General features: G+C 42.9%; 1 protein-coding gene across 2 annotated transcripts in view; it reads left to right on the top strand.

Moving 5' to 3' along the window:
• Window positions 1–18,694, top strand: part of PAFAH2 (platelet activating factor acetylhydrolase 2) — a 97,835-nt gene that overhangs the window by 47,286 nt on the left and 31,855 nt on the right. For both annotated transcript variants that reach the window (XM_077295352.1, XM_077295353.1), the window contains exon 9: window positions 11,977–12,125. In XM_077295352.1, the coding sequence (XP_077151467.1) occupies window positions 11,977–12,125 (149 nt within the window). The remainder of the gene's footprint in view (window positions 1–11,976; window positions 12,126–18,694) is intronic.

Below are 18,694 nucleotides of genomic sequence, written 5' to 3'. Positions count from 1 at the left end.
TCATTGCAGCTCTCTAGAGGAACCAGGCATTTAATTTCAGTCGACTACCACCCCCACCTTTTGAAGACCTTAGTAAGCATTCTTTTTAAAAGAGTTGTCTGGGCAAAATTAAAATTTTACCACTGACTTTGTATAATAAAATAGAACAAAATGATTGTCATCAAACAGTTCCCTCACCTTTATGGATCATACCCATCAAGTGTCATGCGATTTTCATGCTAGTACAATCGGATTTTAAACACCTAGAATCTGATTTACATTGCAAATGCGATCCAATTTTAACATGAGGTTTACATAGAGCATATTCTCTATGTAATTTACACATAGTTTTCCAAGGAAATATTCCTCAAGATATAGATAGATAGATAGATAGATAGATAGATAGATAGATAGATAGATAGATAGATAGATAGATAGATAGATACAGTGGGGCAAAAAAGTATTTAGTCAGTCAGCAATAGTGCAAGTTCCACCACTTAAAAAGATGAGAGGCGTCTGTAATTTACATCATAATTTACATCATAGGTAGACCACAACTATGGGAGACAAACTGAGAAAAAAAATCCAGAAAATCACATTGTCTGTTTTTTTATCATTTTATTTGCATATTATGGTGGAAAATAAGTATTTGGTCAGAAACAAAATTTCATCTCAATACTTTGTAATATATCCTTTGTTGGCAATGACAGAGGTCAAACGTTTTCTGTAAGTCTTCACAAGGTTGCCACACACTGTTGTTGGTATGTTGGCCCATTCCTCCATGCAGATCTCCTCTAGAGCAGTGATGTTTTTGGCTTTTCGCTTGGCAACACGGACTTTCAACTCCCTCCAAAGGTTTTCTATAGAGTTGAGATCTGGAGACTGGCTAGGCCACTCCAGGACCTTGAAATGCTTCTTACGAAGCCACTCCTTCGTTGCCCTGGCGGTGTGCTTTGGATCATTGTCATGTTGAAAGACCCAGCCACGTTTCATCTTCAATGCCCTTGCTGATGGAAGGAGGTTTGCACTCAAAATCTCACGAAACATGGCCCCATTCATTCTTTCATGTACCCGGATCAGTCGTCCTGGCCCCTTTGCAGAGAAACAGCCCCAAAGCATGATGTTTCCACCACCATGCTTTACAGTAGGTATGGTGTTTGATGGATGCAACTCAGTATTCTTTTTCCTCCAAACACGACAAGTTGTGTTTCTACCAAACAGTTCCAGTTTGGTTTCATCAGACCATAGGACATTCTCCCAAAACTCCTCTGGATCATCCAAATGCTCTCTAGCAAACTTCAGACGGGCCCGGACATGTACTGGCTTAAGCAGTGGGACACGTCTGGCACTGCAGGATCTGAGTCCATGGTGGCGTAGTGTGTTACTTATGGTAGGCCTTGTTACATTGGTCCCAGCTCTCTGCAGTTCATTCACTAGGTCCCCCCGCGTGGTTCTGGGATTTTTGCTCACCGTTCTTGTGATCATTCTGACCCCACGGGGTGGGATTTTGCGTGGAGCCCCAGATCGAGGGAGATTATCAGTGGTCTTGTATGTCTTCCATTTTCTAATTATTGCTCCCACTGTTGATTTCTTCACTCCAAGCTGGTTGGCTATTGCAGATTCAGTCTTCCCAGCCTGGTGCAGGGCTACAATTTTGTTTCTGGTGTCCTTTGACAGCTCTTTGGTCTTCACCATAGTGGAGTTTGGAGTCAGACTGTTTGAGGGTGTGCACAGGTGTCTTTTTATACTGATAACAAGTTTAAACAGGTGCCATTACTACAGGTAATGAGTGGAGGAAAGAGGAGACTCTTAAAGAAGAAGTTACAGGTCTGTGAGAGCCAGAAATCTTGATTGTTTGTTTCTGACCAAATACTTATTTTCCACCATAAAATGCAAATAAAATGATAAAAAAACAGACAATGTGATTTTCTGGATTATTTTTTATCAGTTTGTCTCCCATAGTTGAGGTCTACCTATGATGTAAATTACAGACGCCTCTCATCTTTTTAAGTGGTGGAACTTGCACTATTGCTGACTGACTAAATACTTTTTTGCCCCACTGTAGATAGATAGATAGATAGATAGACAGATATGAGGATAGATAGAGATCAGATATATATATACATATAGGTAGATATTAAAAAAATATAAATATGTGAGTGAGATACTATATATAATCAACGTTTTGTGTGTGTAGTTTACTGTAGATTTTTTATAGTAAATACATTTCATACAGAAAAAAAGGCATAGGATGCCCATTTTATTAATCAGCAGAGGAAAAGCAGACAGCTGGGGGCTGATGTTTATAGCCAGGGAAGGGGGTAATGCCCATGGAGCTTCCCAAGCTATTAATATCGGCTCACAGCTGTATACTTAGCCTTTCCTGGTTATTACAATTACCACCACTCCCAAAAAAAAAGACACTGGGTCCCCAGCAAAGGCTAGGCAGACAGCTGCTGCCTGATATTAATAGATTATTAGCCTATGAAGGTGCCATGGATATTGGCCAACTCCCAGACTAAAAACATCAGCGCTCTGCCGCCCTAGAGAAAGTGCATCCATAAGATGTGCCAAATCTGGCACTTACACTTGCTCTTCCCACTTGCTCTGGTGTGGTGGCAAGGGGGTGATAGTTTGGGGGGTTATTGTCACCTTTGTATTGTCAGGTGACATCACACCCAGAGATTAGTAATGGGGAAGCGCTATAAGACGCCCCGTTACTAACCCCATAGTGATATTGTATAAAAAAAAACAAACCAAGAATAAAGTCCTTTAATTGAAACTTCACCTAGAACTTTTCCCATGGCGCTCATGTTGATGTCCGTGAGTTGAAATGAGTTCATTGAATGTGAACTCAAAAGAACCTTTCTGAAGGCACCGCGAGTGTGAGAACCTTCTCACGCTCGCGGTAATATCAGTGAGGTGAAAGGAGTTCATTGGATATGAACTCCGCTCAACTTTACCATGTCACCATGAGGCACTAAGCTGAAGACAGGCAGGCTGCATAGTTGCATCATGCAACAATGCAGCCTACCATCTAGCTGTAGCAGAGCTAGACATGTCGGGGGACAAATGGATTATTATCTTCTCGGTGGACAGGTGAGGAATATGGTTGTTTATTATTTTAATTCTGTTACAGGAGACATTGGCTTTAGCAGATTGGGCATTGATGTGAGTATGCGTGTTTTTGGTAAATGTAGATTCAGTCTGTGTCATTATTTAAATTAAAAGACTTTATTCTGGGTGTGTGTTTTTTATACAGTATCACTATTGGGTTAGTAATGGGGGACTCTCCATTACTAACATCTGGGCTTGATGTCACCTGACAATATAAATTTGACATCAACTCCTCCCCAAATATCACCCAACTTGCCTCCGCTACAGGGCAAGTGGGAATAGCGAAGCTAAGTGCCAGATTTGGTGCATCTTATGGAATGCACCTTTTCTGGGGCAGCTGAGAGCTGTTTCTTTTAGTCTGGGAGGGGGCCAATATCCATGACCCCTTCCTAGGCTTTAAATATCAGCCCACAGCTGTCTGCTTAACCTTTGCTGATTATTATTATTAATGACCCTACGTAATTTTTTTTGGGGGGTCCCCCATTTTAATAACCAGGAAAGGCTATGTATACAGCTGTGAGCTGGTTAATAGAATGTCGGAGGACCCCAAGCCGTTTTTTTCAGAAAATTAATTTAGTAAGTAAAAAAATACATGTACAGTAAGGTACATAAGCACTGTACTAATTATATATATCACTGACATCTTTATATCCCAATTATTCTATGTGTATATATCTATTCTATCTACCATATATACTCGAGTATAAGCCGAGACCCCTAATTTTGCCACAAAAAACTGGGAAAACTTATTGACTCGAGTATCAGCCTAGGGTGGGAAATGCAGCAGCTACTGGTAAATTTAAAAAATAAAAATAGATACCAATAAAAGTAAAATTGATTGAGACATCAGTAGGTTAAATGTTTTTGAATATCCATATTGAATCAGGAGCCCCATAAGATGCTCCATACAAAATACGCCCCATATAATGCTGCACAAAGGTTAATAATGGCCCCATAAGATGTTCTATGTTAAAATATGCCCCATATAATGCTGCACAAAGGTTAGTGATGGCTGTTGTGATTCGGTTCGTGGGCTCCCCCGGTGGTCTCTTGTGGTACTGGTGTCCTGCAAGCTTTGCCTTCTCAGTTCACCTGTTCCTATCAGGATGTGGGAGTATCCTATTTAACCTTGCTCCTCAGTCATTCTAATGCTGGCCATCAATGTATCTAGAGTGATTCTGTTGCATGTTCCTGCTCCCAGTTTTCTGCACAGCTAAGTTGGACACTTTTGTCCTTAAGTCTATTTTTGTATGTTTTGTCCAGTTTGCACTTATGTGAATCTCTGCAGCTGGAAGCTCTTGTTGGGCTGAAATTACCACTCCAGTGGCATGAGTTGTCACATGAGTTAAGGTAATTTCAGGATGGTGTTTTGAAGGGTTTTGCAGCTGACCGCGAAGTCCTCTGTTGTATCTTTCTGCTATTTAGTTAGCGGGCCTCTCTGTGCTAAATCTGCTTTCATACTACGTGTGTCTTTTCATCTGCTCTCACCGTTATTATATGTGGGGGGCTGCTATCTCCTGTGGGGACATTTTCTGGAGGCAAGCCAGGACTGTGTTTTCTTCTACCAGGGGTAGTTAGTTCTCCGGCTGGCGCGCGGCATCTAGAGACAACGCAGGAATGCCCCCTGGCTACTTCTAGTGTGGTGTGTAGGTTTAGCATCGCGGTCAGCTCTAGTTTCCATCACCCGAGAGCTTGTCCGTTTATTCTATGCTTCTGATGTTTCCTTGCCATTGGAAACCACAACAGTATGGCCAGCCCAAATGTTTAATCTATAGGCTGAAGCAGGAGAGAAAAGGAACTGTGTGAAACCTTTTTTTTTTTTTTTTTTTTCTCCTCTGAAGTTGCACTCCAGCTCTAATTGCAGTCTCCTGTTTTCCTCTCCTCTTAACCCCTGAATGGCTCAGACTTTATCTGTTGAAATATGGATCCCCAGAGTCTGGCTACCAATTTGAATAATCTTGCCTCTAAAGTTCAGAATATACAAGATTTTTTGTTACATGCTCCTCGGTCTGAACCTAAAATTCCTATACCGGAGTTTTTTTCCGGAGATCGATCTTGTTTTCTAAATTTTAAATACAATTGTAAATTGTTTCTTTCGCTGAGATCTCATTCTGCTGGAGATCCTGCCCAGCAAGTAAAAATTGTTATTTCTTTACTGCGGGGTGACCCCCAAAATTGGGCATTTTCATTGGCACCAGGGGATCCTGCGTTGCTCAATGTGGATGCGTTTTTTCTGGCTTTGGGGTTGCTTTATGAGGAACCAAATTTGGAGATTCAGGCTGAGAAAGCCCTAATAGCCCTCTCTCAGGGGCAAGATGAAGCCGAAATATATTGCCAAAAATTTCGAAAATGGTCTGTGCTTACTCAGTGGAATGAGTGCGCTCTGGCGGCAATTTTCAGAGAAGGTCTCTCTGATGCTGTAAAAGACGTCATGGTGGGGTTTCCTGCGCCTACTGGTCTGAATGAGTCCATGACAATGGCAATTCAGATTGATCGGCGTTTACGGGAACGCAAACCTGTGCACCAGTTGGCGGTGTCTTCTGAAGAGGCACCACAGAGTATGCAATGTGATAGCTTTCTGTCCAGAAGCGAACGACAGATTTATAGGCGCAAAAATCATTTGTGCTTCTATTGTGGAAATTCTACTCATGTTATATCAGCATGCTCTAAACGAACAAAGAAAGTTGATAAATCCTCTGCTATTGGCACTTTGCAGTCCAAGTTTATTTTGTCTGTAACTCTAATTTGTTCGTTATCTTCTATTGTTGCGGATGCGTATGTGGATTCTGGCGCCGCTTTGAGTCTTATGGATTGGTCCTTTGCCAGGCGCTGTGGGTTTGATCTAGAGCCTCTGGAAGTTCCTATACCTTTAAAGGGTATTGATTCTACACCATTGGCTAGTAATAAACCACAATACTGGACACAAGTGACTATGCGTATGACTCCAGACCATCAAGAGGTGATTCGCTTCCTTGTACTGTATAATCTACATGATGTGTTGGTGCTGGGATTGCCATGGTTGCAAACTCATAACCCAGTCCTTGACTGGAAAACAATGTCTGTACTAAGCTGGGGATGTCAGGGAAATCATGGGGACACATCTTTGGTCTCCATTGCTTCATCTATTCCCTCTGAAATTCCTGAGTTTTTGTCTGATTATCGTGAGGTTTTTGAGGAATCTACTCTTAATTCTCTTCCTCCTCACAGAGATTGCGATTGCGCCATAGATTTGATCCCTGGCAGTAAATTTCCTAAGGGTCGTCTATTCAATCTGTCTGTACCTGAACATGCTGCCATGCGAGAGTATATTAGGGAGTCCTTGGAAAAGGGACATATTCGTCCTTCTTCGTCTCCTCTTGGAGCGGGGTTCTTTTTCGTAGCTAAAAGCGATGGTTCTTTGAGACCTTGTATTGATTATAGACTCTTGAATAAGATCACAGTCAAGTATCAGTATCCTTTGCCATTGCTGACAGATTTATTTGCTCGCATTGAGGGGGCGAAGTGGTTCTCTAAGATTGATCTTCGCGGTGCGTATACTTTGGTGCGAATTAAGCAGGGGGATGAGTGGAAAACCGCATTTAATACGCCCGAGGGCCATTTTGAGTATTTGGTGATGCCTTTTGGTCTGTCAAATGCCCCTTCGGTCTTTCAGTCTTTTATGCACAATATTTTCCGTGAATATCTGGATAAATTTATGATTGTGTATTTGGACGATATCTTGATTTTTTCGGATGACTGGGAATCTCATGTTCAACAAGTTAGGAGGGTTTTTCAGGTTTTGCGGACCAATTCTCTGTTTGTTAAAGGTTCAAAGTGTGTTTTTGGGGTTCAGAAGATTTCTTTTTTGGGGTACATTTTTTCCCCCTCTTCTATTGAGATGGATCCTGTGAAGGTTCGGCCTATTTGTGACTGGACGCAACCGACTTCTCTTAAGGGCCTTCAGAAATTTTTGGGCTTTGCTAACTTTTATCGTCGATTCATAACTGGTTTTTCTAGCGTTGTCAGGCCTTTGACTGATTTGACTAAAAAGGGTGCTGATGTTGCAGATTGGTCTCCTGCTGCTGTGGAGGCCTTTCGGGAGCTTAAGCGCCGTTTTTCTTCTGCTTCGGTGTTGTGCCAGCCTGATGTTTCTCTTCCTTTTCAGGTGGAAGTTGATGCTTCCGAGATCGGAGCGGGGGGCGGTTTTGTCGCAGAAAAGTTCAGATTGTTCAGTGATGAGACCTTGTGCGTTCTTTTCTCGAAAATTTTCGCCTGCCGAGCGAAATTATGACGTCGGTAATCGGGAGCTTTTGGCGATGAAGTGGGCATTCGAGGAGTGGCGTCATTGGCTTGAGGGTGCTAAACATCAGGTGGTGGTCTTGACTGATCACAAAAATTTGATTTATCTTGAGTCGGCCAGACGTCTGAATCCTAGACAGGCGCGCTGGTCGTTGTTTTTCTCCCGGTTTAATTTTGTGGTTTCGTATCTGCCAGGTACTAAGAATGTGAAGGCGGATGCCCTTTCTAGGAGTTTTGAACCTGATTCCCCTGGTGATTCTAAACCTACGGGTATACTTAAGGATGGGGTGATATTGTCTGCTGTCTTCCCAGACCTGCGACGTGCTTTACAAGAGTTTCAGGCGGATCGGCCTGATCGTTGTCCGCCTGGTAGATTGTTTGTGCCGGATGAGTGGACCAATAGAGTCATCTCGGAGGTTCATTCTTCTACGTTGGCAGGTCATCCGGGAATTTTTGGTACCAGAGATTTGGTGGCTAGGTCCTTCTGGTGGCCTTCCCTGTCTCGGGACGTGCGTACTTTTGTGCAGTCTTGCGATGTTTGTGCTCGGGCCAAGCCTTGTTGTTCTCGGGCTAGTGGGTTGTTGTTGCCCTTGCCTGTTCCTAAGAGGCCTTGGACACACATCTCTATGGATTTTATTTCTGATCTCCCTGTTTCTCAGAAGATGTCCGTCATTTGGGTGGTGTGTGACCGCTTTTCTAAGATGGTTCATTTGGTGCCCTTGCCCAAGCTGCCTTCCTCATCTGAGTTGGTGCCCCTGTTTTTTCAGAATGTGGTTCGGCTGCATGGTATTCCGGAGAATATCGTTTCCGACAGGGGATCCCAGTTTGTGTCCAGATTTTGGCGGGCGTTTTGTGCCAGGATGGGCATTGATTTGTCTTTTTCGTCTGCATTTCATCCCCAGACAAATGGCCAGACGGAACGTACTAATCAGACCTTGGAGACTTATTTGAGGTGTTTCGTGTCTGCTGATCAGGATGACTGGGTCTCCTTTTTGCCGTTGGCTGAGTTTGCCCTTAATAATCGGGCCAGTTCTGCCACTTTGGTCTCCCCTTTCTTTTGCAATTCAGGGTTCCATCCTCGTTTTTCATCTGGTCAGGTGGAGTCTTCGGATTGTCCTGGAGTGGATACCATGGTGGATAGGTTGCATCGTATTTGGGGGCAGGTGGTGGACAATTTGGAGTTGTCCCAGGAGAAGACTCAACGTTTTGCTAATCGCCATCGTCGTGTTGGTCCTCGTCTTCGTGTTGGGGACTTGGTGTGGTTGTCCTCCCGTTTTGTCCCTATGAGGGTCTCTTCTCCCAAGTTTAAGCCTCGGTTCATCGGTCCTTATAAGATTTTGGAAATTCTTAACCCTGTGTCTTTTCGTTTGGACCTCCCAGCATCCTTTGCTATCCATAATGTCTTCCATCGGTCATTATTGCGGAGGTATGAGGTACCACTTGTGCCTTCTGTTGAGCCTCCTGCTCCTGTGCTGGTTGAGGGTGAATTGGAGTACGTGGTGGAGAAAATCTTGGACTCCCGTGTTTCCAGACGGAGACTTCAATATCTGGTGAAATGGAAGGGCTACGGTCAAGAGGATAATTCTTGGGTTACAGCTTCTGATGTTCATGCTTCTGATTTGGTCCGTGCCTTTCATAGGGCTCATCCAGATCGCCCTGGTGGTTCTTGTGAGGGTTCGGTGCCCCCTCCTTAAGGGGGGGGTACTGTTGTGATTCGGTTCGTGGGCTCCCCCGGTGGTCTCTTGTGGTACTGGTGTCCTGCAAGCTTTGCCTTCTCAGTTCACCTGTTCCTATCAGGATGTGGGAGTATCCTATTTAACCTTGCTCCTCAGTCATTCTAATGCTGGCCATCAATGTATCCAGAGTGATTCTGTTGCATGTTCCTGCTCCCAGTTTTCTGCTCAGCTAAGTTGGACACTTTAGTCCTTAAGTCTATTTTTGTATGTTTTGTCCAGTTTGCACTTATGTGAATCTCTGCAGCTGGAAGCTCTTGTTGGGCTGAAATTACCACTCCAGTGGCATGAGTTGTCACATGAGTTAAGGTAATTTCAGGATGGTGTTTTGAAGGGTTTTGCAGCTGACCGCGAAGTCCTCTGTTGTATCTTTCTGCTATTTAGTTAGCGGGCCTCTCTGTGCTAAATCTGCTTTCATACTACGTGTGTCTTTTCATCTGCTCTCACCGTTATTATATGTGGGGGGCTGCTATCTCCTGTGGGGACATTCTCTGGAGGCAAGCCAGGACTGTGTTTTCTTCTACCAGGGGTAGTTAGTTCTCCGGCTGGCGCGCGGCATCTAGAGACAACGCAGGAATGCCCCCTGGCTACTTCTAGTGTGGTGTGTAGGTTTAGCATCGCGGTCAGCTCTAATTTCCATCACCCGAGAGCTTGTCCGTTTATTCTATGCTTCTGATGTTTCCTTGCCATTGGAAACCACAACAGATGGCCCCATAAGATGCTCCATAGAATAATATGCCCCATATGCTGCTTTATAAAGGTTGATGGCCCTATAAGATGTTCCATAGAATAATATGCCCTATATGCTGCTCCATAAAGGTTGATGGCCCCATAAGATGCTCCATAGCATAGTATGCCCCATATGCTGCTCCATAAAGGTTGATGGCCCCATAAGATGCTCCATAGCATAATATGCCCCATATAATGCTCCATAAAGGTTGATGGCCCCATAAGATGCTCCTTAGCATAATATGCCCCATATAATGCTCCATAAAGGTTGATGGCCCCATAAGATGCTCCATAGCATAAATATGCCCATATGCGACTGCGATTAAAAAAAAATAAAAAATGACATACTCACCTCTCATCGCTGGGCGCCAAGTGCAGGGGTTGGGGACACCGGCGCGCTATGGACGTCAGGTGCCGGTGTTGCCGCTGGCTCAGGCCCCCGGCACTTGCGATATTCACCTGTTCCGTTCCACCGCCGTGCGCCGCTGTGTCTTTTGGGTCTCTGCAGTGACTGTTCAGGCAGAGGGTGCGCACTAACCACGTCATCGCACCCTCTGACCTGAACGTCACAGCCAGAGGCCGCAGAAGACACAGCTCAGCGATGGAACGGGGACAGGTGAATATATCGCATGGCTCACCCTCCCCCATCTTACTCACCCCATAATGGTGGGGTCTCTCTGCAAGTCCCTGCTTCTCTAATGGTCTCCGGCGCGCATTGGCAGCTTGTTCCTATGTTCAGCGGTCACATGGTACCTCTCATTAAAGTAATGAATATGCGCGCCACGCCTATGGGAGTATATTCATTACTTTAATGAGCGGTACCACGTGACTGCTGAACACAGGAAGAGCTGCAGGCACCAGAGACCATCTCAAAAGCAGGGAGGTGCAGAGACCGCGCCAGGAGCAGGTGAGTATGTTGTGACAGCCGCCACTCCTGCCACTCCCCCTCCGACCCCTGGGACAATGACTTGAGTATAAGCCGAGAGGGGCACTTTGAGCCTAAAAAAATGGGCTGAAAATCTCGGCTTATACTTGAGTATATACGGTATTCTATTTTGTCGGGTCACGCTGTGATATTACTGTACGCTGCAGATGAATTGCCGGCTTTTCAAAGGACATCGGTATGGAAAAATTGGACAGCATTCACGTGGTCCGTGTGCCGTGCGATTTTTTTTTTTTTTATCACACCCATTGGCTTCCATTGGCGAATCCCATCGGAGATACGAGGATAATCGCAGCATGCTGCAGTTTTTTTCTCATCCCGATCTGAGCTGAGAAAAAAATCACAGATGAGCAGGGAATCATATATTAACATTGGTCAGTGTGCAATCTCATTTTCTATCGGATTGCAGTTGTCTGTTTTTCTCGCAGATGAGTATGAGTCCTGTGAGGGTCGCAGGAGAATTAAAGGAACCATCCAGCCCTACTTTGACCCTCAGCATATTACTTACTCTCAGGTAAAACATTCCCAATACAAATCATTACCTATTGATTTAGGAGAGAAGTGGGTTTAGTAACAAGTTACCTGATATAGTAAAATGTGAAATAAGAGGTGGAGCCATAGTATATACAATTTTTTCTGCACTAGCCGTATTTTATGAATACATTTCTGTGATCTTGTATATATTTCTCTCGGTCCAGCAATATATGTTTCTGCAGCAGTGGTCAGGTCCTTCTGAGGTATCCTGGATTTAATATTTTTTCTTTTATATATTTTATGAAAATTCTTAATAAACTTTGAAGTTTTTATCTAAATCATAGATCTCTTCTCTTTTCTGTTTATCATGTATCACATATAATATTGGTCTACATTTCCTCACAAATGACTAGCATTTCGGTTCATAAAATGGCTGCTGGTGGACGAGCGTGTCACCAGATCAGTCCATCAGCCTCCTACAATAGAAAAGCAACTTTCCCATGTGAGGTGTTCTACTATTGGAGGAGGCTGATGGACATGTCTGGTCACTGCTCCTCCGTCAGTAGCCATTTTATGGACAGAAAGTGAGTAAAGCTGCAGTAACAAGAGACTATGGCCAACTCCTGAATCGCCTAGAGTCTACAATGGAAATTGGTCTTTTTAAGGTCAGAAAAATATTATCTGTTTCTAAAAAACTGATTAAGCTATTTACTGTCTTATTAGGGGCTGTGTCCATAAAGGCCAAACTGATATGGCCTTCATGACTGGTTATCTGGCAAACAAGATTGCAGGCCAACAAGGAACAATAAATCCACATCATTGTCTGAAGATCCACATTGCTTCTTCACTAGATTTTCTGCACAAGCATCTGGGTAAGTATTTATTAGATATACTTTTATGTATTTAACTAGATTGTGGCCCGATTCTAACGCATCGGGTATTCTAGAATATGCATGTCCCCGTAGTATATGGACAATGATGATTCCAGAATTCGCGGCAGACTGTGCCCGTCGCTGATTGGTCGAGGCAACCTTTATGACATCATCGCCGCCATGGCAACCATTATGACATCTACGTCGATACTGTGCCCGTCGCTGATTGGTCGAGGCGAATTCGCGGCAGACTGTGCCCGTCGCTGATTGGTCGAGGCAACCTTTATGACATCATCGTCGCCATGCTGTGCCCGTCGCTGATTGGTCGAGGCCTGGCGGCCTCGACCAATCAGAGACGCGGGATTTCCAGGACAGACAGACAGACAGACAGAAAAACCCTTAGACAATTATATATATAGATGTGTTATTTTGCTACTTTTGGATTGTGGGAACGTAGCCTAACTTTCACTGCTTTTTTTTTTTGTAAATTTCTTTAAATGCATTTACACTGGACGATTATTGGGAAAGTGTGTTCTAAGGAACACTTGTTTCCCTATAATCAGCTTGTGTGAACATGATGCAAAACACCGGACAAATGAGCAAAGCGCCAGATTATTGGATGAAAACATTGTTCTTGACAGTACATCGTTCTGTGACGTGTGATGCTGAGCGCCATGGTATTGTATGCACGTACAAGATCGTAGTACTGCTTGTTTTGTTCACGTGAAAGTGCGTTCGGCCTGTCTAAACATGCTATTAACCCCTTATCGACCACCTATATTCCTTTTCATGGTGGCCGTTAAGCGGTTTTAGTCTTGAGCAATGTTTTTTTATGGGGCGATCTTAACCTCAGATGCCGATGGTTGCTACCCTGAGGTGACCCTAGGGTAAAGTGGCCTTCTATATCCTGCTACAAGCAGGCTTTAACAGTCTATGTCAGTGAGACAATGATAGGTCTCAGGCACTGCAGTGCTGCAATGTATAAGACTAGTGATCAAAGTAAAAAATATTCATGTCCCACAGTGGGAATAAGTGAATAAATATTAAATTGAAATAAAATATGTAAAAAATCACACAAAATACCACTGACAAATCACAAAAATCACTTTTGCCACTAAAAACAGCCTTTGTATTAAAACAAAAATGAACAAAAAATCTTACACATAATTGGTTTCTCTGTGTCTGGAATCACCCAAACTAAAAAACTGGGATGCCATTTTTTCCATACTGCAAAAAAAATTATAAAAAACACTCAAAAGTCGCCTTTTTATCGTATTGACACTTAAAAAATTGAATAAAAATAAATCAAAAGTCATATGTAAAAAAAATTGTATAAATGAAAATGTCAAATCGTCTAACAAAAAAACAAGCACAAATATGGCTCATTCGGGGGGGAAAAAATCTTACAGCTCTTAGAATGTGACAATGCAAAAACACATTTTTATAAAATATTGTTTTTAGTGTGTAAAAGTAACAAGATATAAAAAATATATATAAATCTGTTATCACTATAACAACTACGCAAAAAAAAAGATAAAAGCAATAATTGAATTGCTGGTTTTTGTTCATTCTGTGCCTCAAAAATCTGAATAAAAAACAATCAAATAATGTTGTGTGCCCGAAAATGACACCAAAAAAAATCTTGAAGTCAGCCTGGAAACAGCAAGGGTTTTTTCTGCTGTTCTGGCACTTTAGTGGCTCCACAAATGTCGCTCACAAACTACCAAAATCTGTGCTCGAAAAGCCAAATATTGCTCCTTACTTCTCAGCCCAGACGTGTGGCCAAACAATAGTTTCTGTTGACATATGGGGCATCATTGGGTTCAGGAGAAATTACACAATAAATTGTGGGGTCCAATTTCACCCATTAACCCTTGTGTAACTGACATATTTGCAGCAAATAAAAAAAATAAATGTTACCACTTAAATGTTATATTTCCACATCCCAATGTTATAAAATTCTGTGAGGCACATGTGGGTTCTAAATACTCACTTCACCCCTAGGTGAATTCCTTAAGCAATAAAGTTTCCAATATGGGGTCACTTGGGGATGGGTTTTCTGTTGATCTGACACCTCAGGGGCTCAGCAAACAGAGCCCCAATCTTTTCAAATGGAATTTGCAATCTAAAGGCCAAGTAGAGCTCCTTCCTATCCAATCCCCGCCATGTGCTCAAAAAGTAGTGTACAACCACATAAGGAATTCTGCCCTGTTCGGTAAAAATTGCATAACAACCTACGGGTTCAAAATGCTCAACAGACTCTTAGGAGAATTCTTTGATGTGTCTAGTTTCCAAAATGAGGACACTTGTGGGGGTTTCTGCTTTTTTGGAACCTCAGGGGCTCTGCAAATGAAACATGGTGTCTAATATCTGTTGCATACTATTAAGACTCAATATCTACAGTGTTGACCCTTATTTTTCAAGATGTCTGCAATTTGCCCTGGCATCAATAATATATGAAGATGTTAGCTGCATTCACTGTAACCTGTATAAGAGTAAAAAATACAGTAATGAAAATCTGTACAAGTCTTTCCTGTTTGAAAAATAAATCACAGACACATCAAATATCAATTTTTTGTTACAGACAGAAACAAGTGTCCTATTTTTACAGTTTGTCCAGGAATTTCTGAACAATTGGCAACCCTTGTCTTGGAGAATTTTTACATACCGTTTTTATTCATGGCAGTGTTCTTAGGTAAAGTTGTGAGTCATCCCACTCCCTTGGATAAAAGGCAACCCAAAAATCAATGGTCTCAGAATGCTTAACTGCTGGCATGACAAGGAACTGCAGACATGACAGGTAGAGCTCGCCTTTTTCGTCTCTGGACAATCATTCTTCCAGTCCTCTGCAGTCCAATCCCTACAGACTGACATTCTGCTGGAAGTACAGGGATTGGAGTGCAGAAGACTAGGGTAAAGTTATTTTCTCTAATGAAACTCCCTACAGACAGTTTGCAACATCTGAAAGAATGTTCAGAGAAGAAAAGGTGAGCGCTACCATGAACACTGATTGGACAAGAATGGGTTGTCATCAATCAGGATTTGGCCTAGAAATTGATATCCAGCTATTGGAAGCCAGCTAAAGTGCTAGATAAATTGATTGTCAGAGGAGTTAACGGGCTTGGCCACTACTTTTTTTTATTGATGGCCTATCTTTGGAATAGGCCATCAATACCTGGTCATTAGGGGTGTGACACCCAGCATCCCCCACCAATCACCTGTTTACAGTGTTGACGGTGAGCAGAAGTTCTTGGATGCTGCCATAACATAGCAGCCCCATCAAAACCATAGTGGCGAAGTTAGGGTACTGTCACACAGTACCATTTTGATCGCTACGACGGTACGATTCGTGACGTTCTAGCGATATCGTTACGATATCGCAGTGTCTGACACGCAGCAGCGATCAGGGATCCTGCTGAGAATCGTACGTCGTAGCAGATCGTGTGGAACTTTCTTTCGTCGCTTGATCACCCGCTGACATCGCTGGATCGTTGTGTGTGACAGCGATCCAGCGATGTGTTCGCTTGTAACCAGGGTAAACATCGGGTAACTAAGCGCAGGGCCGCGCTTAGTAACCCGATGTTTACCGTGGTTACCAGCGTAAACGTAAAAAAACAAACAGTACATACTTACATTCCGGTGTCTGTCCTCCAGCGTCTCAGCTTCTCTCCACTGTGTGAGCGTCTGCCAGCCGGAAAGCGAGCACAGCGGTGACGTCTGACGTCACCGCTGTGCTTGCCGGCTATGGCGCTTACACAGTGGAGAGAAGCAGAACGCCGGGGACAGACACCGGAATGTAAGTATGTACTGTTTGTTTTTTTATTACTTTTACGCTGGTAACCACTGTAAACATCGGGTTACTAAGCGCGGCCCTGCGCTTAGTTACCCGATGTTTACCCTGGTTACCGGGGACTTCGGCATCGCTCCAGCGCCGTGATTGCAACGTGTGACCGCAGTCTACGACGCTGGAGCGATATTCATACGATCGCTGCGACGTCACGGATCGTGCCGTCGTAGCGATCAAAATGGTACTGTGTGACAGTACCCTTAGATACTACAGACCCACCCTCTAATCATTCACCTCTTAAACCTCTTAAAGGTTCCAGTATGCTTCTTTTGGACTGCTGATTCTTTTCTCTTGGAGATAAGCTGCCACCATTAAGTGTCTGGTGTCGGCTCTCTCATAAAAAACAAAGAAGCCCTCAGTGGAAAGAGCATTCCTGCATAATGTGACACCTGGCCGAGATGGCTGCCAGCCAAACGATCAACAGCCAAACAATACAGACAACAGCCATCTAATGTGTATGGTGGGCTTAAATAAGCACTCACCTCTCTATTTTTTAATGAAATGTGTGTATTTGTGCATGCTATGCAGTGTGAGTGTATTAATATACTCACCTACCACTGCTCTCTCTGGTGTGCAGCACTGTTCTGCTTTGCTTCTCCGTGACATTACCACTTCGCTGATACTCTATGGGTTAAACTGTGCTCTGTGTGATCTGGAAGTGACTTTTACAGTGTAAGCCTATGGAACATCAGAACCAGATTTCATAGATGTTCATTGTATAAGAGAGTCCCGGCTCATGCATAGCATTCCAGTTGGTCTGAAGTGCATTGATGTCACTGAGAAGCAGAGAAGAACTACAGTGGACACTGGAAAGAGCAGTGGTTGGTGAGTATACACTCATAATACATTGCATACACATAAACACATTTAGTTAAAAAATATTGATGGAAGTGTTTTTTTAAGTGTTTAGAGGTGAGTGACACAGCAGGAGAGATCTTCGGCATTAGCCCTTCAGATGTCACAGTCAGTAGCTACTGTAATATCTAGGTGGTTAGACCCTATTTCTGTCTAAGCAATGTGATCAGAGCCAGGCAGAGAGGAGATGTGAGGGAATAGGGTCACTGGGGCAAGTAGTAGGGTGAGAAGCAGTGAGGAGCCTGGTAACTTCTTACATGACCAGCTTAAAGATATTTAGAATTGAGAGTCCTCAGTGGTTGATACCTTTTAATGGCTAACTGAAAAGATGGTAACAAATTGCAAGCTTTCGAGACTACATACGTCTCTTCATCAGGCAAAGACGGTACCAAGATATATTTCTTTCCAGCTTAAAGATGGAATGTGAACTTGATGGAATACAGCAGTGTAGAGTATCCATACAGTTAGGGGATTGGGAGAGAATTTATTGATGGATATGGTCAATTTTTCGTTGAAGTAAGTGGCCACATAGTCAGTGCTCATGTCAGCTATGGTTTGTAGTGGAACATAACTATTTTTCTCCATGAAATATGCTATTATTATGCAAGTGCAATACAATCAAAAGCAGCATTTATGCTGCATAGAGAAAGGCATAAATGTGAAACAAAAAACAATGTCTGAATTGCTGTTTTTTGTTTTTTTTTCCCCGAAAGGTTAATAACACTTAATCAACAAGATATATGCGCCCCAAAATAGATACATTGAAAACACAGCTCTTCCCATGAAAAAAACAAGTTCATAATTTGTAGGAAAGCGGGGGCTGTATATTAACTGTGCTGATGTACTTTTGCACTGTTTGGTTTGGCGTTTTGCACAGGTGCAATTTATATATTATTCCTTTTTTCGGAATATTTTAGAGTAATTGATTAAAGGTTATGTTTTATTTAGTCCCAAACTGCTACTAGTGATTTTCATAGTTTGTCTCAAAAGTTCTGTCTTAAAAAACTGTAGTTAAGATAAGCTTGGTAAGGAAGAGATGTAAACCTTCTGATAAGTGGTGAATAAAAGCTCCAAATGCCCTGTTTTCCTTCAAACAGCAGAAGAATTACATTGGAGAATACGGAGTACCTGCTAGCAGTAGTACAGATTATTAGAGCTTTATTTCTTTCATGTCAGTAATAATCCATATGTCATTTGATCCCCTGGTGACCCTCACAAGGCTGTAGGAAAAGCTTGCACTAGACATAACAATAGAGCAATGCCGTCCTGGCTTCTCGTATTTATGAGTCTCCACTGACATGGAAATAGAGAAAGGTAATTACACAATTACTGGCCTGAAAAAAAGATTTATAGAGGTAGCAGACACTTGATACTAGAATGTAGAATGTCCCCTAAGGATGTATCCATTTAGGGCTTTTTTGCCACACAAGAGGTTTTTTTCTCTTGCCACATTCCAGGAGCCATAGTATTTTAATTTTTTTTCAATGCAGATGAATGAGGGCTTTCTTTTACAGGATGAGTTGTATTTGTTAGTGGCAGCATTTTGGCGTACATATAACATATTATAATTTTTTTAAGGGTTGTCTACTACTCAAACAACCCCTTCTCAAACATTATGTTCCCCCTTATAAAGTAAGAGCAGCTATACTCACCTCCAGACGCGGCTCCAGCGGTGTCGGCGCTGTCTCTCCCGGGGTTCGCATGACAGTGTTATATCACGTGAGCCCTGCAGCCAAACAGCGGCCACTTCACTCTCTCTTCCTTCGAACAAACCTTTCACTTCCTCAGGATTTGCCTGGATGAGCAAAATTCAGCAACTCTGGTATTGTTTTTGTATTTTTTTCTTACGATGTGCACCATATAAATG

The sequence above is a fragment of the Ranitomeya variabilis genome, chromosome 3 (genome assembly GCF_051348905.1).
Source record: "Ranitomeya variabilis isolate aRanVar5 chromosome 3, aRanVar5.hap1, whole genome shotgun sequence".
Taxonomy (NCBI): Eukaryota; Metazoa; Chordata; class Amphibia; order Anura; family Dendrobatidae; genus Ranitomeya; species Ranitomeya variabilis.
This window is presented reverse-complemented; position numbering and strand designations above follow the sequence as displayed.